Raw genomic sequence first — 26,689 nt, forward strand, 5'->3', positions numbered from 1 at the left:
CTCCTTTAGTCTTCTTCACCGGTTGGGATTATGAGCTTGCCTTTTCCCTCTGGATCCTGTTTGCACCTCGATCAACCCTCGCCCGTCTGACTACTCTCTGGATTTCCCTTTGGACACTGTATGCCACTCGTCTGACCACACGCCGGTTTGACCCTGCCTCTGTCTCACCCTTGGGATTTTCGGAACTCTGTTCTGTTATTTTGTTTTTTGACTCTTGTCTTGCTGATTTATTAAATTCTTTTGATTTGAATCTGCCCTTGAGTCCAGTTCTTCCGAGCGTGACAGTTTGTCTGCCATAGAAGAGCCTTTCCAGGGCTCTAGAGTGCGACCTAATTTCTCAATGGTGCGACTAAAAAAAATCTGAGGTCGCACTGGTGCGACCAGCCGTTTGAGGGAAAAAAAAGTCTCTGCGAAAGTCTCCCTGTGGTTCAACAACAGACACATTAGGCCCATATCGTGGTCTAAACCAATCAGAGATAGTGAAGGGCGGACCCCCCTCTGATTGGCCGTGGTCCAGATATTCCTGTACATGTGTGTACGTTTGAAAATGCTGTGCTGCAGTCGGACAGAGAGGTGAGTAGCCTAGGCCCGTCAGATAAACAGAGTGGATGTAGCCGCGGATGATGAGAGAAGATGAAAAGAACGATTGACAACTTTTTCGTTAAGAATGTTAAGTTAAGGCCTGATCCGTCCGAAAATCATAACCAATGCTCTGACACGCTAGACTGCGACTAAATGGTCTCATTTTGCGACAAATTTTCCTGCCAGTGCGACAAGTTTTTCTTAATGGTCGCACCGGTGCGACTGTCAAACTGATCAATATATAATTTTTGCGTATTATAAATTTAATGCGCAGAAATGTTATATTGCGCAAGCTGCGCATTCAGTCACTCATTTTCGTCTCCCCTCCTTCAACCATTCACTTATCTATCAGTGCCCCGCCCCCAAAGACGTAATTCGCGGGTTACGGGTAAGAGGCGAAGGACCGAAAGAGCAGACGAGTGAAGCGCTCAATCTTGCAACTTAAATAAATATGCAGAATACAAGAATTTCCCCGGCTAAGGTACAAAACAGCAAAGATAACGAAATGTGTTGTCAGTATTGTATGCATGTGAAGCTAATGCAGGAAACACGTGTTTAAACTTTAAGCACTGAACTATTGTATAAAGATCTCTAACAATACTGCAAAGCATACAAAACGTTATACATCACGCTAAATACTATTTATTTGTGAGTCGCTATTGATAGAAGCCAAACGTGTATCAATGCAGCTTTCATGAAGAATAATCACTAAAAGCCTTCAGGTCTCGCGGGTTGTTTGAGATGCGCGCGCCCAGAGAGTCAGAGCACAAAATACTAAACGGAGTTCTCTTTCACGCCTTCTTACTCTGAAACGGACATATTAACACAAAATAACCTAAAAATTCCCATATTAACAAGAAACCTTGTAAAGGTATTCAGTTTGTTTCATGACCAAACAGTTGGGAAACAAAACACGTGTTCCAGTATATTGCGCGAGCTCTTAAAGGGGCAGCAGCATAATAAAGATCTCTGTTTATAATGTTCATCAAACAACAACGGACGGGCCCAAAAACACTCACTGATATTAAAGGAATTGTGTTCTCTTATAGGAGTCGTTCACAACAAATAAAGGAAGAAAGTAGCTTTAAGAAAGATGTGCTTTAAATATGGTAAAGTGTTGAAAGAGAGTTTACATATACAATAAAAATAATTCAATCATAAACAATGATTTGTATTAATTTCTAATTGATTTATTAATGTATTAAACACATTTTAATGAAGTTTTAGTGATTCTTTTTTCTTACCTCACCCCACGACTCTGGTGCTATCAAATTAAGGGCTGGTGCCACCAAGTTAACTTGGTAGCACCAGTGCCACCTCTGTCAAGTGTTAGTCTAGAGCCCTGCTTTCTTGTAGAATTGTGCTTCAAATAAAGAACTTTATGTTGACCAGATTGTTAGTTAATCATTTACAAGTCAATATTGCCTATATGGACAGCGATTTAAAAAAAAAGTGAACTTGTAAAACTTTTTACAAAGTTGCGGTGTTAAATGCGATGCGGTCGAAAATTTGGGAGCACCTAACTTTTGTGCTGGTGCACCTAAGAAAAAAGTTAGGCCAGAGCAAAAAAGTTAGTGCAAAAAGTGCAAAAAGTTAGTCTAGAGCCCTGCTTTCTTGTCTAAGTGGTTTCATAGAACCTTTAACATCCGAAGAAAGTTTTTCTTCATTTTTTTTCAGATTATAAAAGGGAAGAAGGACTAACTGGTGTGATCTTGTGTCACCTAAATGCCCATCAAAAACTCACCGTAGATTGCCTAAGAACTTTTGTGAGCGGAGTTGTGCTGCTACATAAAGTGCAGCAGCAGTAGCCAGCAGGTCATATCTTCCTCCTGCTGTTAATACATGACCTTTAAATCCATCAGGATATACCTCCTGGAGAAACTTAGTATTTATGTCACCAGACACAAACCGAGGGTGAACGATGATCGCTCTCAGAAGAGGAATGTTATGAGCTACACCTGAGAGAATGATAATATGAGAAATTATTAAGTATTTAATTATGTGTTTGTATTTCTTCATGCAATGTATACTACCTCTAATGACGTAATTATCAAGTGCGTTCTCCATTTTCTTCAGAGCTTCTGCTCGTGTGCTACCATATGTGACCAGCTAATAAATGACAACAAAAAAGCATTCGACTAGTCTGTTTTTAATCACATAAGACTTGTGTGATCATTTTTATTACCTTAGAAATTATGGGATCATAATAAATGCTGACGTCACTTCCTTCCTGAATTCCACTGTCCACACGAACCTTCAAGAGAAAAGCAAAACAACAATAATTGTAAAACATTACAAAATTTCAGCCTTTCACAAAATATAAAAATGTTACATTTCTTGCATTTAAAGAGTAAATATTTTGTGATTGTTAAGGTCCTACATTGATTTATGGAGATTACAACAAGTTTACGTAAATACAGTTGTAGAGACTTGGCATAAGCCAAATGGTCGGAATCATTAAAAGAAGAGCCATAAAACCCCTCCACTCTCTTCTGTCCTGGTTTCTTGATATCAACATCAAAAGACCTGACTCCAAAGGAGGCCTGGATTTAGGTTGGTGCTCTCACTGAAAGTGTTGATAACCCCTTTGTTTCTCCGTGGGATATTTACGACTCCTAAGCTTCAAAGCAGAGGTGAGAAGTCTCTCTGTTTTGTCTCACCTGGAACTTAACATATGAGGCTATCCAGAGAAACTTCTCTGACAAATAGGAACTTATATTTATAGAAAAGGACAGTTTAATCACACATGTAAATATCTAGGTTATATGTTGGTGCTCTTGCCATTTTAAATAATCTGTAACTGTTAAATACATGGACATGTGCCTAAAGCATATAAGGTGGCTGTTATAAGGCCCCTTGTCAAAAAACCCCAACTCGACCCTAGAGAACTAAGGAACTACAGGCCTATATCGAATCTACCTTTCATATCTAAAATTCTGGAAAAAGTAGTTTCAACTCAATTATGCTCCTTCCTCCAAAGGAATGACATCAATGAAGAATTCCAGTCTGGATTTAGAGCATGTCACAGTACAGAGACTGCTTTGATCAGAGTTACAAATGATCTGCTATTGGCGTCTGACCGAGGTTGTATCTCGTTATTGGTGCTGCTAGACCTTAGTGCTGCATTCGATACCATTGACCACAGCACACTCCTACATAGACTCGAAAATTATGTCGGCATTAAGGGAATAGCTTTGAAATGGTTTAAATCTTATTTATCCGACCGTTTTCAATTTGTAGCAATAAACAATGAGGTGTCACGCAAATCGCAAGTCCAGTACGGTGTACCACAGGGCTCAGTCTTAGGGCCTCTGCTCTTCGCATTATACATGCTACCTCTAGGAGATATAATAAAGCGACACGGAGTTAGCTTTCACTGTTATGCTGATGATACTCAACTTTATATTTCCTCGAAGCCTCATGAAACACAGCAGTTCCATCGAATAATGGAATGCATAGTCGATATAAAAAACTGGATGAGTAACAACTTTTTATTACTGAACTCGGACAAAACGGAAGTGTTACTTATTGGACCGAAAACTGCTATAAGTAACAACCAAGAATACTGTTTAACTATTGACGGATGTTCCATAAAACCCTCGTCGTCAGCAAAGAATCTTGGCGTTCTATTCGATAGTAATCTGTCATTTGAGAGCCACGTCGCCAACACCTGTAAAATTGCGTTTTTCCATTTTAAGAATATATCTAAACTACGTCATATGCTGTCAATCTCAGATGCAGAGAAGTTAATTCATGCATTCATGACATCAAGACTAGATTACTGTAATGCACTGTTAGGTGGTTGCCCTGCAGGCTTATTACAAAAACTCCAATTGGTCCAAAACGCGGCAGCTCGAGTTCTTACACGTACAAAAAAGTATGAACATATTAGCCCGGTTCTGTCAACCTTGCACTGGTTACCTATAAAGCATCGCGTTAACTTTAAAATCTTGCTTATTACCTATAAAGCCTTACATGGTTTAGCTCCTCAGTACTTGAATGAACTCCTTTTGTATTACAGTCCTTCACGTGCATTACGCTCTCAGGCGTCCTGTCAGTTGGTAATACCTAGAATTTCAAAATCAAGTGCAGGTGGTAGATCCTTTTCCTATCTAGCGCCTAAACTTTGGAATAGTCTTCCCTGCACTGTCCGGGAGGCAGACACACTCTGTCAGTTTAAATCTAGACTAAAGACGCATCTTTTTAATCTTGCATACACTACTCTTCCATAATATAAATCTTCAGAGGGTTTAGGCTGCATTAGTTAGATCAACCGGAACCAAAAACACAACTGATGTACTTGTTGCATCAAAGAGTACAGAACAGTACTCTACTCTCAGCCAGTCTTGTCTCATTGTTCCAAGGTTACCACAGCGAGCAGGATGCAGTTCATGGCCTGACCTGATGGTAGAGCGGAGAATGGGAAGTGGGGACCTGACAAGAGCTGAGATGATAGAGCTGGATAAAGAAGGACGCGGTCTCTTGACATGTCTTCACCACAAAACTTCAAATGCTATTAGATTATTAATGATAATCTTAAACTATAATTTATTTTATTATTAAGTTTATTTATTTTATTTAGCCTTGTTGTGCAAGTTCTCTGGAGCTTGTGCAGAGGCAGCAGCTTTTGCCAGAGGGGAACTGGAATCCCCTGGTTGGGCCTGGGTTCTCCTGAGGTTTTTTTTCTCGATTAGAGTTTTGGGTTCCTCGCCACCTTTTGCATACTGTTTTTGCACTATCTGCCTGACCGGGGGGGCTGCTTTAGAATCTTCAAGTTTTACTTAATTAATATTGCATATAGGAATTTATTATCTGCTATATTTGACCTGTGCTTCTCTCTCCTTTATCCTAAATGTGTGCTCTCACTGAGCGTGTGTGTGTGTGCGTACTTGTCTGTGTACGTACGTGTGTGTGTGTGTGTGTGTGTCTCTGTGTCTGTGTGTGTTGGTGCGTGTTGTGTGTGTGGAGTGTTTTGTGTGTGGGTGTGTCTGTCTTCTGTGTTTTCAACCTGTTCTTGTTTTTGCAGGTACAACTTTGATTGTTTTGCTTGTAGTCAATGTGTCTCATGTACAGCTGCTTTGTAACAATGAAAATTGTAAAAGCGCTATATAAATAAATAAAGTTGAGTTAAATAGGCAAGTTTAATTCAGGCTTTGTTTGTATTCGTACATCCGAATCATGACTTGATGCAATTCAAACCTAGCATATTTGATATCTAAATGTTTGTCTTTACAATTCCTGTTTATATATATTGTGTGACCATAGAACACTTTCTTTTCATTATGTTATAATTTGGAATGGTATTTTGTAAAGTTGCCAGGAGGTCATAAAGATGCAAATTAGCTGTTGAGTGGACAAAGAACCTCTTCCCTGCTCAACTCTGATTGGTCGATTCAAACTCAGGTGGGCATGCCCTCTCATGAATTTAAATATCGAGCCTGCACTGAAAACGCAGCTTGGCCTTTTTGCTCTATACCTGCCCTCATCAGAAACTGGTTCCTGGCATCTCTTTGGAGACTGCCCTTTTCCCCACTGGGGAAAAGAAGGAACAATGGACTTCTGCTGCCTCGCACACCTTGATGAGCCACGCGGCTGTTCACGAGGCCCGGAACTTTTCAGCAGGACCGCATTTTGAAATCATTTGAACATTTCCATCTCTCCAAGCGCATATGGATATACAACCAGCACAAACTCGCAAGTATCCGTTTCTATACATAGAATAGCTGCGTTAAGTTTGTACCTCTTTGTTAAAGATGATCTTTATTGGTGTTCAGAAATGCTTTAGCTGTGATGCTCTCTCTCTCTCTCTCTCACTCACTCTCCCTAGCGCATTTGTGTTTCATGTATTTGTTTGTGTTTATGCAATCATCATTATGTTTACCATGTAGAGTAGAGTTTAATAAACAACCATATATTCATTTGTGATGGGTTTTCTGTGCTCACGCTCACATACTTGGTCCCTTTAACTGTGTTTGATTTACGCTACCTTTGCTCTAAATCCTGTTTGGTAAAGTCACGTTACTTATGGCCATGAGATAATGTAAAGTTTATAATATAATTGATGCATTCGCTGGACGAATGCATACAAATATTGTTATACTTTATATTACTAATCAGAGACTGTAAAATATGTATGTGGCAAGGGGGGTGTGATTTAGCAAGGTCTGCAGCGGGAGAGAAGGCTGAGAGAAGAGTGGTGAGTAAATGGGGTGCGAAGTGCAAATGATGATCAGCTGTCCTCTATTCCAGTGATTGGTGTGGGGATGCATATAAACAGCTCGGAGACAGGAGCCGGGGGTGTGAGAGCCAGCAGAGTCTACTGCGGAGACAGAGCGAGAGAGAGAAAGCCTGAGAGAGGAGTGCTTCACGAGAGGATCGTCAGCTCCAGTGGAATACGGAGGCTGGAAACAGAGACGCGCAGCGTCAGCATTGAACTGTGATATATTTTTGTTAATAAACCATACTTCTCCTCTGCAGTAGTCAACCTGTCCCCGATCTCTTCCTTCTCACCTACACGAACCTTGCTACAGTGGTGCCGAAACCCGGGAGAAGGAAGTAGGAAGCCGTGGCCAGATGCAAGCTCCGCCGGCAACCCCGTTTGCGGACGTCATCTCGTCCCTCGCGGTCCTCCACCGCGAGCAACACCAGGCGCTTCTGCAGCTGAGGGCAGACCAGGAGGCCCGCTTCCAGGCTATCCTCCAGGCCCAGAAAGAGGACCGCGAGGCGTTCCGGAGCTGGGTGGACCGGGAGGTTCAGGCTGGGGGCCGTACGGAAGTGGCATCGGGTTCCCACCTGTGGCTGACAAAGATGGGACCCCAGGATGAGCCGGAGGCGTTCCTCGGCCTTTTTGAGAAAGCTGCTGAGTCCAGCGGTTGGCCGAGGGACAGGTGGGCAATCCGGCTCCTCCCCCTCTTGTCCGGAGAGTCACAGGTGGCGGCGCAACAGCTGGCCCCAGAGAGCCTCCTGGTTTACGATGAGCTGAGGAGGGCCATTCTACAGCGGGTCGGCCGGAGCCCAGAGGAGCATCGCCAGCGTTTCCGGACGCTGGGCTTGGCAGAAACCGGTCGACCCTTCGCCCTCGCTCAGCAGCTCCGGGACTCGTGCCGCAGATGGCTGAGGGTCGAGGAAGGCGACGTGGAGAAGATCGTCGACCGGGTGGTGCTGGAGCAGTTTGCCACCCGTCTTCCCCGGCAGACAGCTGCGTGGGTCCAGTGCCACCGGCCGTCGTCGCTGGACTCGGCCATCCAGCTGGCGGAGGACCATTTGGTCACGTGCCCCGGGGTCGGGGAGGCAATTCCATCGGCCTCGCTCTCACACACCCCCACACCTCCTCCAAGTCGACCAGTGCCGGCTCCTCGAGCCCGGCCACCGGGTCCACCGCGGTTCCCGCCTCGGGGGCGAGGCGGGACTGTTCCTCGGCCCGATGATGGGTCCAGCGGGATGCAGGGACGCACCGGCGGATCGGCGCTGGAGGAACACCACCCCATGTCTCCGTCCTCCCCACACCAAGCACCGCCCCCATTTTCTGCCGCCCGGGCGGCGGGTAGGTCTGGGCCGGCCTGTTGGCGCTGCGGGGATCCGGACCATTTTCTCGACCGATGTCCCATGATGGATGTGGGGTTAATGGTTCGGGTCCCGGACGCGCCTCAGGCTGCCCCCGGTCAGGCTGGCGAGTACCAGATACCAGTGAGTATTGGGGGGGTACCTATCGGGCTCTGGTGGATTCCGGTTGCAACCAGACCTCGATCCACCAAAGCCTGATTCGATCCGTGGCATGGGATAAAGGCCGCGCGGTTAAGGTACGGTGTGTGCACGGGGATGTGGTTCAATATCCCCTCATGTCGCTGCCAATAAAATTTAAAGGGAAAAAGCATAGAGTTGAGGTGGCCGTTAATCCGCACCTCCGACATCCGTTAATTCTAGGGACGAATTGGCCTGCTTTTCCAGAATTATTAAGGGTTTTATGCACGGATGTTGCTTGGGGAAAGGGAAACCGGGGAAGGCGAGGGCTCGTGCAGGCGGGCAGTGCAGAACCCGGCTCGCAGGGGTCTGACTCCGGGGGAGGAGAAAGCGGGATCGAGAGGCTGATCCTCTCGGACCGCGATGACTTTCCCCTGGAGCAGGCCCAGGACGAGACCTTAAAACGGGCTTTTGAGCATGTCTCGTCCATTGACGGGCAGCCGGTGCAGCCTGCCCGACCTCTCGCCTACCCCTATTTTGCACTTCGGAACAATCGGTTATATCGAGTGGCCCAAGACGCTCAGACCAAAGAGGATATAACCCAATTATTAGTTCCAAAGAGCCGCCGGGAAATGCTTTTTCAGGCGGCTCATTGTAATCCAATGGCAGGACATCTGGGGCAAACTAACACATTAAATCGTCTCATGGCCCGGTTTTTTTGGCCGGGCATTCACGACAATGTGCGCAGGTGGTGCGCGTCTTGCCGTGAATGTCAGTTGGTGAATCCACCGGCCACACCAAAAGCGCCATTGCGCCCTCTTCCGTTGATGCAGGTCCCCTTCGAACGAATTGGGATGGACCTCATCGGGCCATTAGAACGATCAGCACGGGGACATCGGTTTGCTTTAGTCATAGTGGACTATGCAACCCGATATCCCGAGGCAGTAGCCTTGCGCAACATTTCGGCAAAGTGTGTTGCGGAGGCTCTGTTTCGTATCATCTCCCGGGTGGGGATCCCCCGCGAGGTCCTCACGGATCAAGGCACGGCGTTCATGTCACGCACACTGCGCGAGCTATACGAGTTATTGGGCATTAAATCGATCCGGACCAGCGTCTTTCACCCACAAACAGACGGCCTGGTGGAGCGGTTTAATCGCACATTAAAGACCATGATTCGTAAGTTCGTACACGAGGACGCCAAAAATTGGGATAAGTGGTTGGAACCCCTATTGTTCGCGGTACGGGAGGTCCCGCAAGCCTCCACAGGGTTTTCCCCGTTTGAGCTTCTTTACGGGCGGCAACCTCGAGGGGTGCTGGACGTATTGAAGGAAACCTGGGAGGACGGGCCGTCCACGAGCAAAAATGAAATTCAGTATGTCATGGACCTGAGAACAAAACTCCATACACTGGGGCGGCTATCTATGGAGAATTTGTTACAGGCCCAGGACAAGCAGAGCCGCGGGTATAATAGGGGAACCAACTTGCGAAAATTCACTCCGGGAGAGAAGGTACTTGTATTACTCCCTACTTCCAGTTCAAAATTACTTGCAAAGTGGCAAGGACCCTTTGAGGTTACACGGCAGGTAGGGGATCTCGATTATGAGGTCGTACGAACAGACAGGCGGGGAGCACGGCAAATTTACCACCTCAACCTCCTTAAAAAATGGAGTGAGGAGGAGTCCGTGATGTTGGCGACGGTGGTAACGGGAGAGGATGATCTCGGGCCGGAGGCGAATGTTAAACATCAATCCCTCGCCCTGGCCCCGGGGGGAGATCACCTCTCACCCTCGCAGCTCACGGATGTGGCCCGCCTGCAGGCGGAATTTGCGGATGTGTTCTCCCCCCTGCCTGGTCGCACGAACCTTATTCAGCACCACATTGAGACCGAGCCGGGGATAGTGGTACGAAGTAGACCCTACCGGTTACCTGAACACAAGAAAAAGGTGGTTCAGGGGGAATTAGACGCGATGTTGAAGTTGGGGGTAATAGAAGAGTCTAACAGTGACTGGGCGAGCCCGATAGTTTTAGTCCCTAAAACGGACGGCTCGATACGGTTCTGTGTAGACTATCGCAAGGTGAATGCCGTGTCGAAATTTGACGCGTATCCCATGCCAAGGATTGACGAGTTGTTAGATCGGCTAGGCACCGCTCGTTTTTTTTCGACACTGGATTTGACGAAGGGATACTGGCAGATCCCCCTTTCCCCAGTGTCTAAAGAGAAGACAGCCTTTACCACGCCGTTCGGATTGCACCAATTTGTCACCCTTCCGTTCGGCTTGTTCGGAGCTCCGGCCACCTTCCAGCGCCTCATGGACCGCATCCTCCGGCCACATGCAACATATGCGGCTGCCTATCTGGATGATATTATCATCTACAGCAATGATTGGCAGCGGCATATGGAGCACCTGAGGGCGGTCCTGGGGACGCTGAGGGAGACCGGGCTCACGGCCAACCCGAAGAAGTGTGCGGTTGGGCGGGTGGAGGTCAGGTATCTGGGCTTCCACTTGGGTCATGGGCAGGTGCGTCCCCAAATTAACAAGACGGCAGCGGTTGCGACCTGCCCGAGGCCTAAGACCAAAAAGGAGGTGAGACAGTTTCTGGGGCTGGCGGGATATTACAGGAGGTTTGTGCCCAATTATTCGGAGCTTGCCAGCCCGCTGACTGATCTCACTAAAAAGGAGGCACCAGATCCGGTCCAGTGGACGGAGCGGTGCCAGCAGGCTTTTACCCAAGTTAAGGCTGCCCTGTGCGGCGGGCCGCTCTTACACTCGCCTAATTTTTCTCTTCCTTTTTTTCTGCAGACCGACGCGTCGGACAGAGGGCTGGGAGCTGTCCTGTCCCAGGAGATGGGGGGAGAGGAGCGGCCGGTGCTGTATATTAGCCGCAAGCTCTCAAAGAGGGAGGCTAAGTACAGCACCATCGAGAAAGAGTGTCTGGCGATCCGGTGGGCCGTTCTCACCCTCCGGTATTATCTCCTGGGGCGGGAATTCACCCTCTGGTCGGATCACGCGCCCCTCCAATGGCTCCACCGCATGAAAGATACCAACACGCGGATCACCCGTTGGTATCTGGCTTTACAGCCATTTAAATTTAAGGTGATCCACAGGCCGGGGGCACAGATGGCTGTGGCCGACTTCCTCTCCAGGCGAAGGGGGAGGGGGGAGGCTGCAGGCCGGAGGGCTCCCCGGCCTGAGTCGGGCGGTGGGGGTATGTGGCAAGGGGGGTGTGATTTAGCAAGGTCTGCAGCGGGAGAGAAGGCTGAGAGAAGAGTGGTGAGTAAATGGGGTGCGAAGTGCAAATGATGATCAGCTGTCCTCTATTCCAGTGATTGGTGTGGGGATGCATATAAACAGCTCGGAGACAGGAGCCGGGGGTGTGAGAGCCAGCAGAGTCTACTGCGGAGACAGAGCGAGAGAGAGAAAGCCTGAGAGAGGAGTGCTTCACCAGAGGATCGTCAGCTCCAGTGGAATACGGAGGCTGGGAACAGAGACGCGCAGCGTCAGCATTGAACTGTGATATATTTTTGTTTAATAAACCGTACTTCTCCTCTGCAGTAGTCAACCTGTCCCCGATCTCTTCCTTCTCACCTACACGAACCTTGCTACAATGTATATTTAATAACGATTATTATACATATTTTCCTTTCAGCTAAACTACTTCCTTGACTGAAATTGATGTTTTAAATAACTCATTTCATAGATGTGATCTTGATAGATCTGGTGGAGAACCATATTTGGTGAGCTTAGCTCATCATTATTTTAACATGCAGCTAAAACCACTACACAGTACATGGTGTAAAAACACTTTCATTTTCTAATAATAGGCAGTTATTATTACCTCACTTCTTGACTGACTCTCAAATGATTCGTTCGGCAATTAATCCGTCTAATCCTCTCCTTTCTGTCAGCCTAATTTGATTTTAAGGGTCAGATGGTCTAGTCTGCTGTGATTGGTCTACCACGTGCAGTGACGCATCTGACCCGGAACTTAAATTAGAACGACAGACGACTCGTTCGCGTTATTCAGAGTCGACTCTTTTTTTTCCCAAGCCACTCCTTTTTTCTTGTATTTAACATTTTAATTAACATTCTAATTCTTACCTATGGGTAGTCATAACTTTTAAGAGTGTTGTGATTTATACCACATCAAGAACTCCATATGCAGTAGGTACTCAACCAGAATGAGCCTTCCGGCGTCGCCGTCTGACACATAAAACTGACACATGCGGCTGTCAGTTTTATTAGATAAGGTGAGTTACACGAAATTAAAGACTATTTCAATGTCTAAATGCATACACCGGACAAGTATATATACAACCCGAATTCCGGAAATGTTGGGACTTTTTTAAAATTGAATAAAACGAAAATTAAAAGACTTTCATATCACATGAGCCAATATTTTATTCACAATAGAACATAGAGAACAAAGTTTACACTGAGAAATTTTACAATTGTATGCACAAAATGAGCTCATTTCAAATTTGATGCACGCAACAGGTCTCAAAAAAGTTGGTACGGGGGCAACAAAGTGTTGAAAAAGCAAGACATTTTGAAAAGATTCAGCTGGAAGAACATCTAGCTACTGGTCTGTAACATGATTATCTATAAAAGGGATGTCTTAAAGAGGCAGATTCTCTCAGAAGTATAAGAAGGGCAGAGGCTCTTCAATTTGTGAAAGAGTGTGTAAAAAGATTGTGGAACAACGTTCATCAACGTCAAATTGCAAAGGCTTTGCAAATCTCATAATCTACAGTGCATAACATCATCAAAAGATTCAGAGAAACTGGAGAAATCTCTGTGCGTGAGAGACAAGGCCGAAGACCTTTGTTGGATGTCTGTGGTCTTTGGGCCCTCAGATGACACTGCGTCACTCATCGGCATGATTCTGCCATTCACATTACTAAATGGGACCAGGAATACTTCCAAAACCACTGTCGGTAAACACAATCCACCGTGCTATCGGCAGATGCCAACTAAAGCTCTATCATGCAAAAAAGAAGCCATATGTGAACATGGTCCTGATGTGCCGTCATGTCCTGTGGGCCAAGGCTCGTTTCAAATGGACTGTTTCAGTGTATGTTCAGAAAAGTCCAAATTTAGAAATCACGGATGCTGTGTCCTCCAGGTTAAAGTGGAGAGACACCTTCCAGTGTGTTATTAGCATTCAGTTCAAAAACCTACATAGATGACGTCTACTTTTAGGGAAGGCCTTGTGTATTTCAGCAGGACAATGCAAATCACATAATGCAGCTATTACAACAGCATGGCTTCGTAGAAGAAGAGTCCAGGTGCTGAATTGGCCTGCCTGTAGTCCAGATCTTTCACCTATAGAGAACATTTGGCGCACCATTAAACGAAAATACGTCAAAGACGACCATGAACTCTTCAGCGGCTGGAAACCTATATCAGGCAAGAATGGGATCAAATTCCAACACCAAAACTCCGAAAAACTCATAACCTCAATCCCCAGACATCTAACTGTTTTTTAAAGAAGAGGAGATGCTACACCATGGTAAAAATGTCCCCGTCCCAACTATTTTGAGACTAAAATGCATAAAATTGTAAAATTTCTCAGTTTAAACATTTGTTATGTTCTCTATGTTCTATTGTGAATAAAATATTGGCTCATGTGATTTCAAAGTCTTTTAGTTTTCATTTTATTCAAATTTAAAAATACGTCCCAACATTTCCGGAATTCGGGTTGTACATATACATACATATATATATATATACAGACGTGCTCATATTTGTTGCTACCCTTACAGCTCATTGAAATAATGCTTCATTCCTCCTGAAGAGTGATGAAATTAAAAGCTATTGTATCATGTATACTTGCATGCCTTTGGTATGAAAGCAAAGAAGCTGTGGAAAGAGATTAATTATTGCTTATTCTACAAAGATATTCTAAAATGGCCTGGACACATTTGTTGGTACCTCTTAGAAAAGATAATACATAATTGGATTATAGTGATATTTCAAACTAATTAGTTTCTTTAATTATTATCACGTGTAATCCGTCATTCAGCCTATTCAAATGGAGAAAAGTAGTCACTGTGCTGTTTGGTATCATTGTGTGCACCACACTGAACATGGACCAGAGAAAGCAAAGGATAGAGTTGTCCGAGGAGCTCAGAAAGAAAAATAGATAAGCATGGTAAAGGTAAAGGCTACAAGACCATTTCCAAGCAGCTCGATGTTCCTGTGACAACAGTTGCAAATATTATTAAGAAGTTTAAGGTCCATGGAATTGTAGCCAACCTCCCTGGGCGCGGCCGCAAGAGAGTTGCAATCGACCCCAGATTGAACAGAAGGAGGTAGAAAAAGAAACAAGGATAACTGCCAAAGAGATACAAGCTGAACTCCAAGGTGAAGGTACGTCAGTTTCTGATCGCACCATCCGTCGCTTTTTGAGAAAAAGTGGGCTCCATGGAAGAAGAACATTTTGAAAGAAAAACATAAAAAGCCAGACTGGAATTTGCTAAAATTCATATTGAAATGCCACAATCCTTCTGGGAGAATGTCCTTTGGACAGATGAGTCAAAATTGGAGCTTTTTGGCAAGTCACATCAGCTATATGTTCACAGACGAAAAAAATCAAGCTTTCAAAGAAGTTAACACAGAAGTTAGTACAGTGAAACATGGAGGAGGCTCGGTTATGTTTTGGGGCTGCTTTGCTGCATCTGGCACAGGGTGCATTGAATCTGTGCAGGGCACAATGAAATCTCAAGAATGCCCAGTGTCAGAAAGCTCTGTCTCAGTCGCAGGTCATGGGTCCTCCAACAGGATAATGACCCAAAACACACAGCTAAAATCACCCAAGAATGGATAAGAACAAAATATTGGACTATTCTGAAGTGGCCTTCTATGAGTCCTGATCTGAATCCTATCGAACATCTATGGAGCTGAAACTTGCAGTCTGGAGAAGGCACCCATCAAACCTGAGACAGCTGGAGCAGTTTGCTCAGGAAAAGTGGGCCAAACTACCTGTTAACAGGTGCAGAAGTCTCATTGAGAGCTACAGAAAACATTTGCTTGCAGTGATTGCCTCTAAAGGTTGTGCAACAAAATATTAGGTTAGGGGTCCCATCATTTTTGTCCATGACATTTTCATTTGTTTTATTATTTACAATATTATGTTGAATAAAAAATCAAAAGCAGTCTGATTTCTATTAAATATGGAATAAACAATGGTGGATGCCAATTACTTTTGTCAGTTTCAAGTTATTTCAGAGAAAATTGTGCATTCTTCATTTTTTGTGGAGGGGTACCAACAAATTTGAGCACGTCTGTATATATAACTTCTATATTATAATTTATTGTGGGGGGCACCAGACTTTTTTATAGGTTTAAAGGGAGAAATGATGAAAAAAGTTTGAGAAACACTGGTTAAAATAAAATAAAATGAGCCGCTGAACAGGTGTAAGTACTCACATCAGCAAAGCTCAGTGGCTCCTGATACTGAGAAAGTCGGCCGATGGAGGGAAGACCAAATGACTTGTATGGATCCTGAGAGAGAGAGAGAGATTTTGTTGAACCATACTGTAACAAAGCTCAATAGAAGGGAAGGAAGGAGGCGGGAACCGGCGAACATTTAACAAACTTTAATGAAAATAAACAAACAATAACACGGAAGTAAAAGGCCGGCAGCCACCTCACGGTCGATTGCCGGCCACACAAACATAAATAAAACTTAACAGTTTCCGGGCCCGGTCCTCTCTCGTCGGCAGTCCCGTCGCTCGTCCTCTTATGCTCCCTAGCTCCCCGTGAGGCATGCGGGACCAGTGCGCGTACAGCTGATACTCATTATCACTCACGCCACCGGCCCCGCCTTCCTGCCCCACGGCTCTCGTCCCGCCTTCCTCGCTACACATACCATTATTGCGTTATCTGCCTACTTTCTTATGTTACACTTTTAAATGTTGCGTAAATGTAAAGTTTTCCCAGCGTCAACCTTATATACATATAAACTGTGTTGGGAGAGATCCCCTATTTCTTTTAACATTTTAAGCAGGTGTCCTTCATACAAACTTTAGAAATGCACAAGAAGGAAGCATCGTGTTTTTAATAGGTTTCACTGTTAAGCCTTGGCTTTAGGATTCCTTAACAACTTTTCATTGTGTATGTTAACATTAGGCTCCTTTAACAGACTGGAACAGGCTTTGGAAAAAAAATGACAACAAGGTGAACAAAACTTCTCTCCAAATTCAAGATAAAAGATGAAAAGCAGTCCCTGCATAATATAAAACTAGCTACGACAGTCGCAATCCAAATAAGATGAGGTGAAAATGAACGAATGTGGATGACAGCATTTTTGCTCTACTACAATTTTGAGCATTACAGCCAATCAAGTTCATACTATGAATATACTGGCCAATCAGAGGCGTTTGAATGATTCACCCGTGAAGAAGAGCTGTGCTGAAGTGTGCCATAATTGATAAACGCTTCTCACCTTGTTTTGCAGCGTGTAAAACATTTTCATGTATTCTAATATCTGAAAGTAATAATCAAGATTACAACATCAAGGGCAATAATCAGCATCAATGATTTTGTTTAATCTTGTCCTATGGAATGTGTATATGTTTTATCAGATATATGCTGCTTGGATCCACATCAGTTTAAAGACACCTCTGGTTCTGCTTTGTTTCTGTTTAAATTAAACAAGTTATCAGGGTTAAACTATGTTTTCAACATTTCATTATTTATATTTTATAATTTATTTAATCTACATACTTTTAGAATTACTTGAATCTCATTATGTTGTGCAACACATTTGTGACAAACTCTGGGAAGTAAATTATCACTTGCACCTCGAATCAGAAATTCTAGGATTTATTTATTTATAATAATAAATATTTATAAATATAATTATTATAATTTATAAACTCTAGCTCCACCACTGGTTCAGAGAGTAATAAAATGCACAGAAATGATTTAAAAGCAAAAAAAACAAAAACACAATTCACATACCTGTAATGAACAGTTTAGGAACCAAACGGCTTATACTGAGAATTGCTGCATCCCTAATATCTACAAATATTTCATGAATGAGGCCCATTGTCTTAAAGGAGTATTGAAATCACTATTAATGTTGCCTCTTGCTCATCTCTAGTGTTAGATGAATTCTAAGTGCAAAACATGGCTGCTGTTGTTTGTATGTGAAAAGGTAATTTAATTAATTGATAGAAACCTGGGGCCAGTAGAGGACAAGACTAAAATAAGAATTATCATAGCAGAGAAAGAGCTCTGGCAAAAAAATGATACAAATGTGGAGTAACAGTTTTTTTTTTTTAATGTGCACGTTTATCAGTTATCTGTCCATTTAGAATTAGACAATTAATCCACCTGACAAAAACAGTCTTTCTAAACGTACCAGGAACACATCATTGCAGTGTTTACCTCTGCATAGACTCTGCTCTCGATGGCCCAGCCATTTATGCCTATATCAGATTGTTTGTGCTGGAGTTTGTAACCCTTTGCGATGCGAATCATCTGGTGCACCAGATCCAGCCCGGTAATACATTCTGTGATGGGGTGTTCTACCTAAGAGAGAAATACATATACTAATAAGTATTACATATACAATATGTGTGCCTATGCAAATGTATGGATGTGAGGTGGCAAGTGAAGTGAGGATAGTTTGCTTTTAACCCTTTATCGGGCAAGTTACCATATTTGGTAACTTAATTGACCAATCACAACGGCGTTTTCATGCCTCTCCGTGAGCTTGCGTAAGCGCATGGATGTCTCCCAGTCAATCAATAGAGATCAGTCTATGTCACAAATAGTGACATCATGGCATGTGCCCAATCAGGAGTTGCCGGGGGCATTCCAAACTTCAGCGTAATTACGGAATTTGTGAAACATGGATCTGCGCTCCAACCTACTCCTACAAATACATAAATATCATAGAAACAAACAATGATAAGTAGTTGTGTTTAATGTTGAGATAGATGTTATTTGCGTAGGATGTCTGGAAATTAGTGAACATTGTTGCTGAAGAATGGTGTGATCATATTTGACCATATGCCTGTTTCAGGTAAATGACAAAGTGTCCATTTTTAGACATACGCTCGATAATTATAGTAAGTCATACTTTTACTAATAATGCATTAACAAAGGGCAATCGTATTTATTAATGCATTGAATGTTGCCACAGGTTTGTACAACATTATACAGTGATCCAGTGGGAAAACTAAACTTATTACAGTTTGTATAATAGCTAAATGGCATATATTTGTGTTGATTTTTACTGTGAGTCTTATTACTGCTAAAATAAGTGGCACCAGCAGTACTTGCTATTTTTCACTTATTATTATATATTTACAATTTATATGTCAATATTCGTTGTTTTCAATAGATCTGCACTTCACTGTCACGGTTTTGTGTGTGTTTGTGTTCCTAAATAAAAGACAAAATGTCCTTAAGTAAAAGAAAAATGTTCCTAAATATATATTCTATGAAGTTTATATGTTTTATGGATTTATTTATATTTTATATATGTGTCTTATATTTTTAAATATATAAACGTTTTGGGGAAAAATTGACCATAGACCGACGAGGAACCATATATGGTAACTTTATTGACCTTGCTTTTCAACATAAAAATGATTTTTTTTTCTTTTAAGTCACACAAGTTCAAAAGTCTTGGGATAACCTCCAATAACACACCAGGGTTGCAATTTAGAATTTCTAAGTATTTCAATAATAGCCCTATAAAGGGTTAATCCAAATAATGTTTTCCTATGTAGTTTTTTGTCTTGTTTTTTAATAGCTCTAAAATAAGTTATATTTACTCCCAATGAAGTGGTCAACCAATATGAGTTTTTTTAATGGCTAATGCTGATACTGAAATTAAAAAAGCAATTTGGTCAAACCTCTCATGCCTCTCATTTCCTATAATTACAGTTGTGCTATATCTACCAATAGCACAACTGTAATTATAGGAAATGAGAGGCATGCAGAAAATTGATAAAAACGAAATAAATATTTACTGTGTTATGACTTTGAAACCAAGATCCAAATGCATCCAGGGCACAAATCTAACCTTTGCCACACCTGCCAATGGTCACTGACTTGCCTTAAATGGTTGTGATTTTTTTTAACTGGCCATGCTTCTACACCAACTAAACCTATTTTGCTAACACTTCACAGTAACGTTAACTCTATTAGCTAATATGAATTGGCATTCAAAAAATATTGCATTTCTTAATCTTTATAGGCCCAATTTGGTGATTTCTACATTTCTAATAAATTTTCAAAATCCAAAGTTGTATCAACTGTATTTGTATCAACTAACATTGACAAAGAGTAATAAATTAATTTAGTAATAATTTTCAATTTTATTGTTTTATTGTAACTTCTGTGTGATTCTAGCCGTTATTCTCAGTGTAATAATTTAAATAAATATAGTATGTGTTCTATATCGTTACCTTGTTGTCTGTGGCTGCAGCGTTCTGTTACAATTATATTATGATATCTTTATTTTCAGTTAAGTTTTAAACTGTGAATTGTTTCATTTAATGAGGCTGATATGCAGGCCCGGATTAAGAATTCAGGGGCCCCTGGGCACAAGTGTCTTGTAGACCCCCCCCCCACATACATAAACATATTCATTTTTCTAAGAATAAAAGGGCAGACTTTGTCAATGATTATACTATAAGAGTAATTTGTCCATTTGTTCAACTTTATTTGTGTAACAAGCACTTCGCGACTCACGTTCTTATGTAAGCGTGTAATGGTAAACGGCATTAACGAATATTAGTTATACTGTTACGAGTCTGTGTAAGTAAACATTTTGCAATGTATGTAAAAGCACTCTGGATTTTCTAATAACTTAGGCTAAAAATCGGTAAATTAAGGCAGATAGACCTGATCAACATCAATATAAAATTAATTATTGGCGAAGACACACCAGATACATGTAAAAAAAACTCTTACCTTTTTAAGATTTTAAAGACAACCGTGAGGGTATTCTAACTTAACCTATATCTTATATTCACAACAAAGCCGTTCTCATTTACATCTTTTCAGTTTCTATAAAAAGCGGCGATTTTGGCTATATTCTTTCACACAGCCTCTGTCATGGTAACCATGTGCATATTTACAGACGAAATGGGTTCATGTTTACACATTCAAACAGTCGATAACAGTGACAGGTTGTTGGAAATGCTGTTTTGTACTCATTTTATTCAGGAGTCACCTGTGGAATGTGCTGCTTCTTCCTGCCGCTCAATGAGACGATCCCTGCGTGGGGAAAGAGAGACCTTGCGCTCGCGGGGGACATTTTCCCACTGAAAGCTAAAGTTTATCGGAAAGTCGCTTGATTTATCGCATTGTGCTTCTGAACAAAAGCTGCTAAAGGGCTTGTAAAAGTTACTAAATCAAGAGACAGACTTGCGTACGTTAGAAACACGGTTTTGTGTGCGCACTTGCGTGTGTGCGGCCAGAGAGGCACACGGCAGAATGAATATAGCGAAAACATTTTCTCCCCCTTTCTTGGGCCCCAAGCACGTATGGGCCCCTGGGCCTGTGCCCATAATGCCCATTGGATAACCCGGCCCTGCTGATATGACTGTCTTTGAATACGTTCACACTGCCAGTCTTAATGCTCAATTCAGACTTTTTGCTCAGATCAGATTTTTTGCTTGGCTGTTAAAACTATTTTTTAAAACATGGCCAATATCAGGTCCCAGTGTGACTGTGTCATGGTCATAAACTGAATCACATGCGCAAAAGAACAATAACATATCACACGCAGAATGCTTTCTTACGCAAGTAAACATGGAGGGCAAGTTAGCAGGTGTGTTGGACTTTATGTGTTGCTGCACAGACTGGTCTCCGTGTGGCAAGGGGTTCCGTCAGAGCTATATGAGACTATACTCTCTCTCTCTGAAACAGGTATTGTGTCGGCTTTGTGAAAACTAGTCTCTTGGTATAATGGTACATTCACACAGGGCGTGAATGGGTGACGTTAAGCGTTGCAGAACTGAATTGTGGGTCCGTAGGCGTTGCATCCCTGGCATTGCTCGCCAGAAGTTGAAAATTTCTCAACTTTTCAAGCACCAACGCAGGCGTCAGCCAGTCAGATCGCCTTATGCAAATAACCTAGTGAAGGCCCTAGCCAATTGCATTCATGACCGGAGAACAATGTGATTCGCGGTTGTCACTATGACGATCGCGTTGAGCCGCACTTCAGACACTCTCTCCGTAAAGGGCTGTCGCTGACCCCCGTGTGAATGTACCTTAAAGGTGTCATGATCTAGCCTTGTTTAATGTTTCATACTGTTGTATTCGGTCTACTTTTGACATTCGAGTGGTTTTTACATTCAAAAACATCAAAATCAATAAGTAATAGGCTATTTTCTACTTGTGTTTTTTTAAGGCCGGCTCGACAAAACGCTTGGTTTTAATGGGCGTGCCGCATTGAAGACTTGGAAGTAAATGCCCACTGCTATGATTGGATAGCAGTTTGCGTAGTAAACTGTGAATTTGTTTAGACACGTAACGTAAATTACACATTAGCCCTATTCGCACGGGATTAGCATTATCTGGGGACTTCGTGTGATTTAGAAATTACCTCCCCACATCTGTATTTATTGTGGCGCATTTGCACGGGATAAGTGAAGCCTGTGATTTTACTCAAATTTACTGACTTATTTCCAGGATGTGATGGCAAGGCTTTGCGTATAGTTTTAATTGCCTACAGTTGTATGGTGTTTTTTTAGATATATATGACCGTACCTATCAGCATTTGAGACCCATGATCGCGAACCGGCCAGATCACCGCGATTGCGGGTCTCAAATGTTAAGAGAGTTTCCATGATAAAAAAAAAAAACGGGAGACTCCCGGCCAAAACGACATTGGCAGGTAATTTATGGATATGACCCAGCACCCGAAATAATATCAAAACACTTCAAAACAGCCTCCATGATTCGCAAATCACAGAGATGCCGATTCGCATGGGACTAATATTATCACACGACCTCTGTGTTCGTCAAAATATGGTAGGTAATGTGTGAGGAAATTTTTACTTTACAAATTACAGACATGGCCGATTCGCACAGGATTAAGATCACAGACAACCTCTGCAAATATTACACATGACTAGAGGTCCCCAGGTAATACTAATCCTGTGCGAATAGGGCTATCAGGGCATATCAAGCGATCTCTAACAAAGCAATAGTGACGCATTGTTGATAGTTAATTTAATGACCATTAGCATAGTATTAGCGTGTTCGCTTGCTTTCTGTTTACACTGTGGAATATCATCTTGCCTCTAGTTTGTCTTGTGTGCTAACTGTTTCTCTTTTTAAGCGTATATACTACGATTCATCGAGCAACCTTGGTATTTCGGAATTGCTCTTTAAACCTGGTGAGTTATGGCTTCTATTTTTATTATTGTTACTTGCACCTCATGTCATATGTTTAGCTTAGCCTTCTCTGTCAGCTGCGAGGGTTTTATATGCGATAAATGCAGGGAAATAGTTAGGCTGACACTGAAGATTTTAGAATTAGACAGTGTTGTAGTCGAGACCAGCTCATTCGAGTCCGAGTCAAGTCTGAGTCCAGAGTAGGTCGAGTTCGAGTCAAGACCGAGTCCAGAGTAGGTCGAGTTCGAGTCAAGACCGAGTCCAGAGAGGGTCGAGTCCGAGTCAAGTCCGAGTCCTAGGACAAGAGATCTGAGATGAGACCTATACAAATCTTCAAGAATATGTTAAATGTTTGGTGGAAACAATAAAACTGGCACCGAGCTCATTGAGTGCTCAGTGCATTAAATAGACTGATATTAGTTTAAAAATATTATTAGCTGAGGGTAAAAAAGGCCACATAGTAAGTGTTGTAAAGGTAATTTTATTACAATTATGACTTCCCCTGACCAAAGATATGTCCAAAAGACGTCTTTTCTGCATCTTTCGATGTTGAAAAGACTTCCCTTTATTGGCCCATTATTATGTTTTCTGAACGTCTGATATTGACGTACAGGGGACCTTGGTACAATGTAAAAACTGGTTCAAATCTGGAGTTTATCAGACTACTTTCAGTTTTCACATGGAAATAAATGAAATAAGACTCTGTGAAATGAGTTTTGTACCCACAATAATAACCATTATTGTGATCAGTGTTTGCTTTAGTTGGACTCTTGATCCTTGACTTTTGTTAAATTAATTCGTTCAGGTCATGTAGTAGTGTTATAAAAACACTTGTGCACTGTGAAAGACAGACATGCTTTTACAAAAGTTAGGGTTGTTCTCATGGAAATAGTCATGCTGTAATAAAATGTATTAGTTTTAAACATTATTGATCAATTGATGACTGGTCTGAGTGCTCTGGCTAGTCAATGCACAAGTATTGAGAGAAAATAAACAAACATATTTCACTGACATCAACCCTCATCATACAACCCTCAACAATGATGACAATCGTCAAAATAATTCAGATAAACAGATCACCCAGCATGCATTGCAGCATGAAGCTTTCTTTTGTTGATTGTCACCATTGTTGAGTTTCATATGCAGATTCTTGATGTCGTTGTGTGTTAAAGTGGTTTAACAGATTGTGAATATGTTAATTCCTAAAAAAATCACAGTATATCAAACTACAGATCCACAGAGCTGACACATTAATAAACCAAACCCAATTATTAACAGTGATCTAAACAATTTCAAAATGCATGCATTACCATTCAGAAGTAGTCATCTCTTTGCCACAACTAATTTATTTTAACACACAGTTATGGCTGAAGGAAACCTAATTTAACATTAAAATAGAAGAGCCAAGAGCTCAACTAAAGCTAAAAAAGATCACAATAATGGTGATTTTTGCAGGTACAAAAGTGATACTGATTCAATGCAATGAACATTGACAAATCATCAATTTTTAACCTTGATTCAATGGTTGCTTGCTATCTTACTGCACTCAAATCATTCAGCTCAGTTTATTTCAAAGAGTCTCACTTAATTTATTTCCATGTGTAAACTCAAAATTTCAACCAGTTTTTACTTTGTACAGACTGGACATCAATATTAGACAATCAGGAGACGCCATGAAAAGCTATAGAAACAACTTTCATTTTTGGCCCATAAAGGGACGTCTTTTCAATGTATTTAATATTTTTGCTGGGCAGTGTTAATTTTGACAGCAAATTTTGATTTAGTTTTAGTCTAGTTTTAGTCGACGAAATATGAAAAACATTTTAGTCGAATAAATATACATTATATTTAGTCTACTAAAATCTAAATGGTTTAAATCATTTACTTGGTGTAATTAAATGTTCCATACAAAGATTCAACTGTTTTGGCATAATTTACTAAACCAGGTCATTGCCTTTATTTTTCAGAAAAGTTCAGTAACTAGACCATGAAGGACATGTTCCAGTTCATTCAATCCCATTTGACTCAAATGACTCGTTAAGTAGGGCGTATTCATTCAGTTCATTCAACCAATGAAACGCTCTGACAGGGCTCACACTCAAAGGCTATTGGCTCATGGCATGCCTCTTTGAAGTAAGAGCTGCACTGTCTTTGCTTGAGACAGCAATGAATGAGAAATAGCTTTCAAAAAGACATATTATATAAATTGCATTACATTTCTTTAGTCATGCAAACATGTTACATATTTGGTTGGAATGTACAGTTTGACTCACTTCATCACTTCTATAATCAGTAGAGGACAGCGCTGGTTTCTTTTGGCTTACTCTATGTTGCATTTCATGATATGCAGCAGCTCGTGTTAGCGGATAAGTTAACATTGGCATATAAAAACCTTTGTGCTGCTTTCGTAATGTGTTTCGGGGTGACTCGCCTGCAGTCGCGCTTCAAGTTTGCGGCGTTTTACTGGCGATCGTGAAGAAAATAAGACGCACTGTTAACCGCGTGGAGACACAGAATACATGTGTGTGCTTCCCCTTCTCCCAGAGACTTCTCTCTACCGTTTATATGAGATGAGCACATGCGCGCAAACTGATGTCCACCAGGTGGGACAAGAATGTTTTACTCGCGTTTTTATTAGTTGACGAAAATGTCAGTATATTTTTATTACAGTTTTCGTTATAATGCATTCATTTTTATTTAGTTATCATCTCGTTTTCGTCAGTGAAAACATGTCGTTAACGAATACTTTTCGTCATAGTTTTCGTTAAATTAACACTGTTGCTGGGACTCGAGTGGACTCGGGCATAAATCCAATTCCGAACATGTTCGAGTACGAGTCGAGACCGAGTCAAAATGCACACAAGTCCATGACAAGACCAAGACCATTAAAATAGGGTCTCGAGACCTAGTTCAAGACCGAGTCCGAGTCTCGAGACTTCAACACTGGAATTAGAGTCTCGCATCCAATCTGTAACGTGTAACAACCATAGAAAACACTTTGGATGCGAGCAATATTAGCGCACACAGCTTGGTTCTGGTTGAAAATCCCCCGCAGTTGGGAAACTTTGTGACTGTGAGATGGCGTAGTCGCAGGACAAAACATCACTCAACCGTTCCGATTACAGTCTCAAACAGGTTTGCCCCGCTCAGTGACGCACCGACTGAGAAACCTGCTGAAAGTGCCCTAGTTATCGGTGATTCTCTTGTTCGGAACATTAACATAGAGGCACCAGCGACCATAGTCAAATGTTTACCGGGAGCCAGAGCTGTGACATCAAGTCAAATTTAAATGTGCTGGCTAAGGCAAATTGTAAATTCAGTAAGATTGTTATTCACGTCGGCACAAATGATGTTCGACTCCGTCAATCACAGATCACCAAAGATAATATTAAAGAGGTGTGTGAGCTCGCAAGCACGATGTCAGACACTGTAATATTCTCTGGCCCTCTCACTGCTTATCGTGGTCATGAGATTTATAGCAGATTATCATCACTAAATGGCTGGTTGTCAGAGTGGTGCCTGCAGAATAATATAGTTTTGATAGAGTTTTGAGGGCAGACCTGACCTGTTGAAACGAGATGGTCTTCATCCCTCCTGGGCTGGGCATCCCTCCTGTCTAGAAATATGGCACAAAGTCTTAATAATGCTAAAGCTTGACTCCCTGGGGCCCAGGTCAGGGAGCAGACAGAATGGCTTAACCAACTGTCTGCTTGCCGTCTCTCTTCGCAGAATACACAAAACATACAACATGTAATAATCCCTTCTCCCAAACATCATAAAATAGAAACTGTGTGTGTCCCCCGGATTAGCAAACATGAAATAATGCGTAAACGTCCTGATAGTAATTTAATAAATGTTAAACAAATGAAACATGAACAAAATATAGATAATCAACTGTTACGACACGGATTGCTAATATTAGATCTCTCTCCAATAAAGCACTACTTCTTAACGATATGATAACAGATCATAAAATAGACATGCTCTGTTTGACAGAAACATGGCTAAAACCAGATGATTATATTATTTTAAATGAATCTGTCCCCCAAGATAATTAT

The 26,689-nt window shown here is 42.1% G+C and overlaps 2 protein-coding genes across 2 annotated transcripts in view; one reads left to right on the forward strand and one right to left on the reverse strand.

Moving 5' to 3' along the window:
* The window catches only part of pcca (propionyl-CoA carboxylase subunit alpha), a 244,348-nt gene that overhangs the window by 126,688 nt on the left and 90,971 nt on the right, over positions 1-26,689 (reverse strand). Inside the window, exons 11-15 of the mRNA XM_057330928.1 lie at positions 17,658-17,801; positions 15,693-15,767; positions 2,768-2,836; positions 2,616-2,691; positions 2,327-2,540 (exon numbers count right to left, since the gene is read on the reverse strand). Of these exons, the coding sequence (XP_057186911.1) occupies positions 2,327-2,540; positions 2,616-2,691; positions 2,768-2,836; positions 15,693-15,767; positions 17,658-17,801 (578 nt within the window). The remainder of the gene's footprint in view (positions 1-2,326; positions 2,541-2,615; positions 2,692-2,767; positions 2,837-15,692; positions 15,768-17,657; positions 17,802-26,689) is intronic.
* LOC130552815 (uncharacterized) lies at positions 8,058-11,785 on the forward strand. Its single transcript, XM_057331424.1, has one exon. It carries the CDS (start codon positions 8,181-8,183, stop codon positions 11,562-11,564), a length of 3,384 nt encoding a protein of 1,127 aa, XP_057187407.1. The 5' UTR covers positions 8,058-8,180; the 3' UTR covers positions 11,565-11,785.

The sequence above is a fragment of the Triplophysa rosa genome, linkage group LG4 (genome assembly GCF_024868665.1).
Source record: "Triplophysa rosa linkage group LG4, Trosa_1v2, whole genome shotgun sequence".
Classification (NCBI taxonomy): domain Eukaryota; kingdom Metazoa; phylum Chordata; class Actinopteri; order Cypriniformes; family Nemacheilidae; genus Triplophysa; species Triplophysa rosa.

What these genes read in the sequence shown, in the direction of transcription:
- LOC130552815 (XM_057331424.1), top strand. Translation starts at nt 8,181, where the DNA reads ATGTCCCATGATGGATGTGGGGTTAATGGTTCGGGTCCCGGACGCGCC.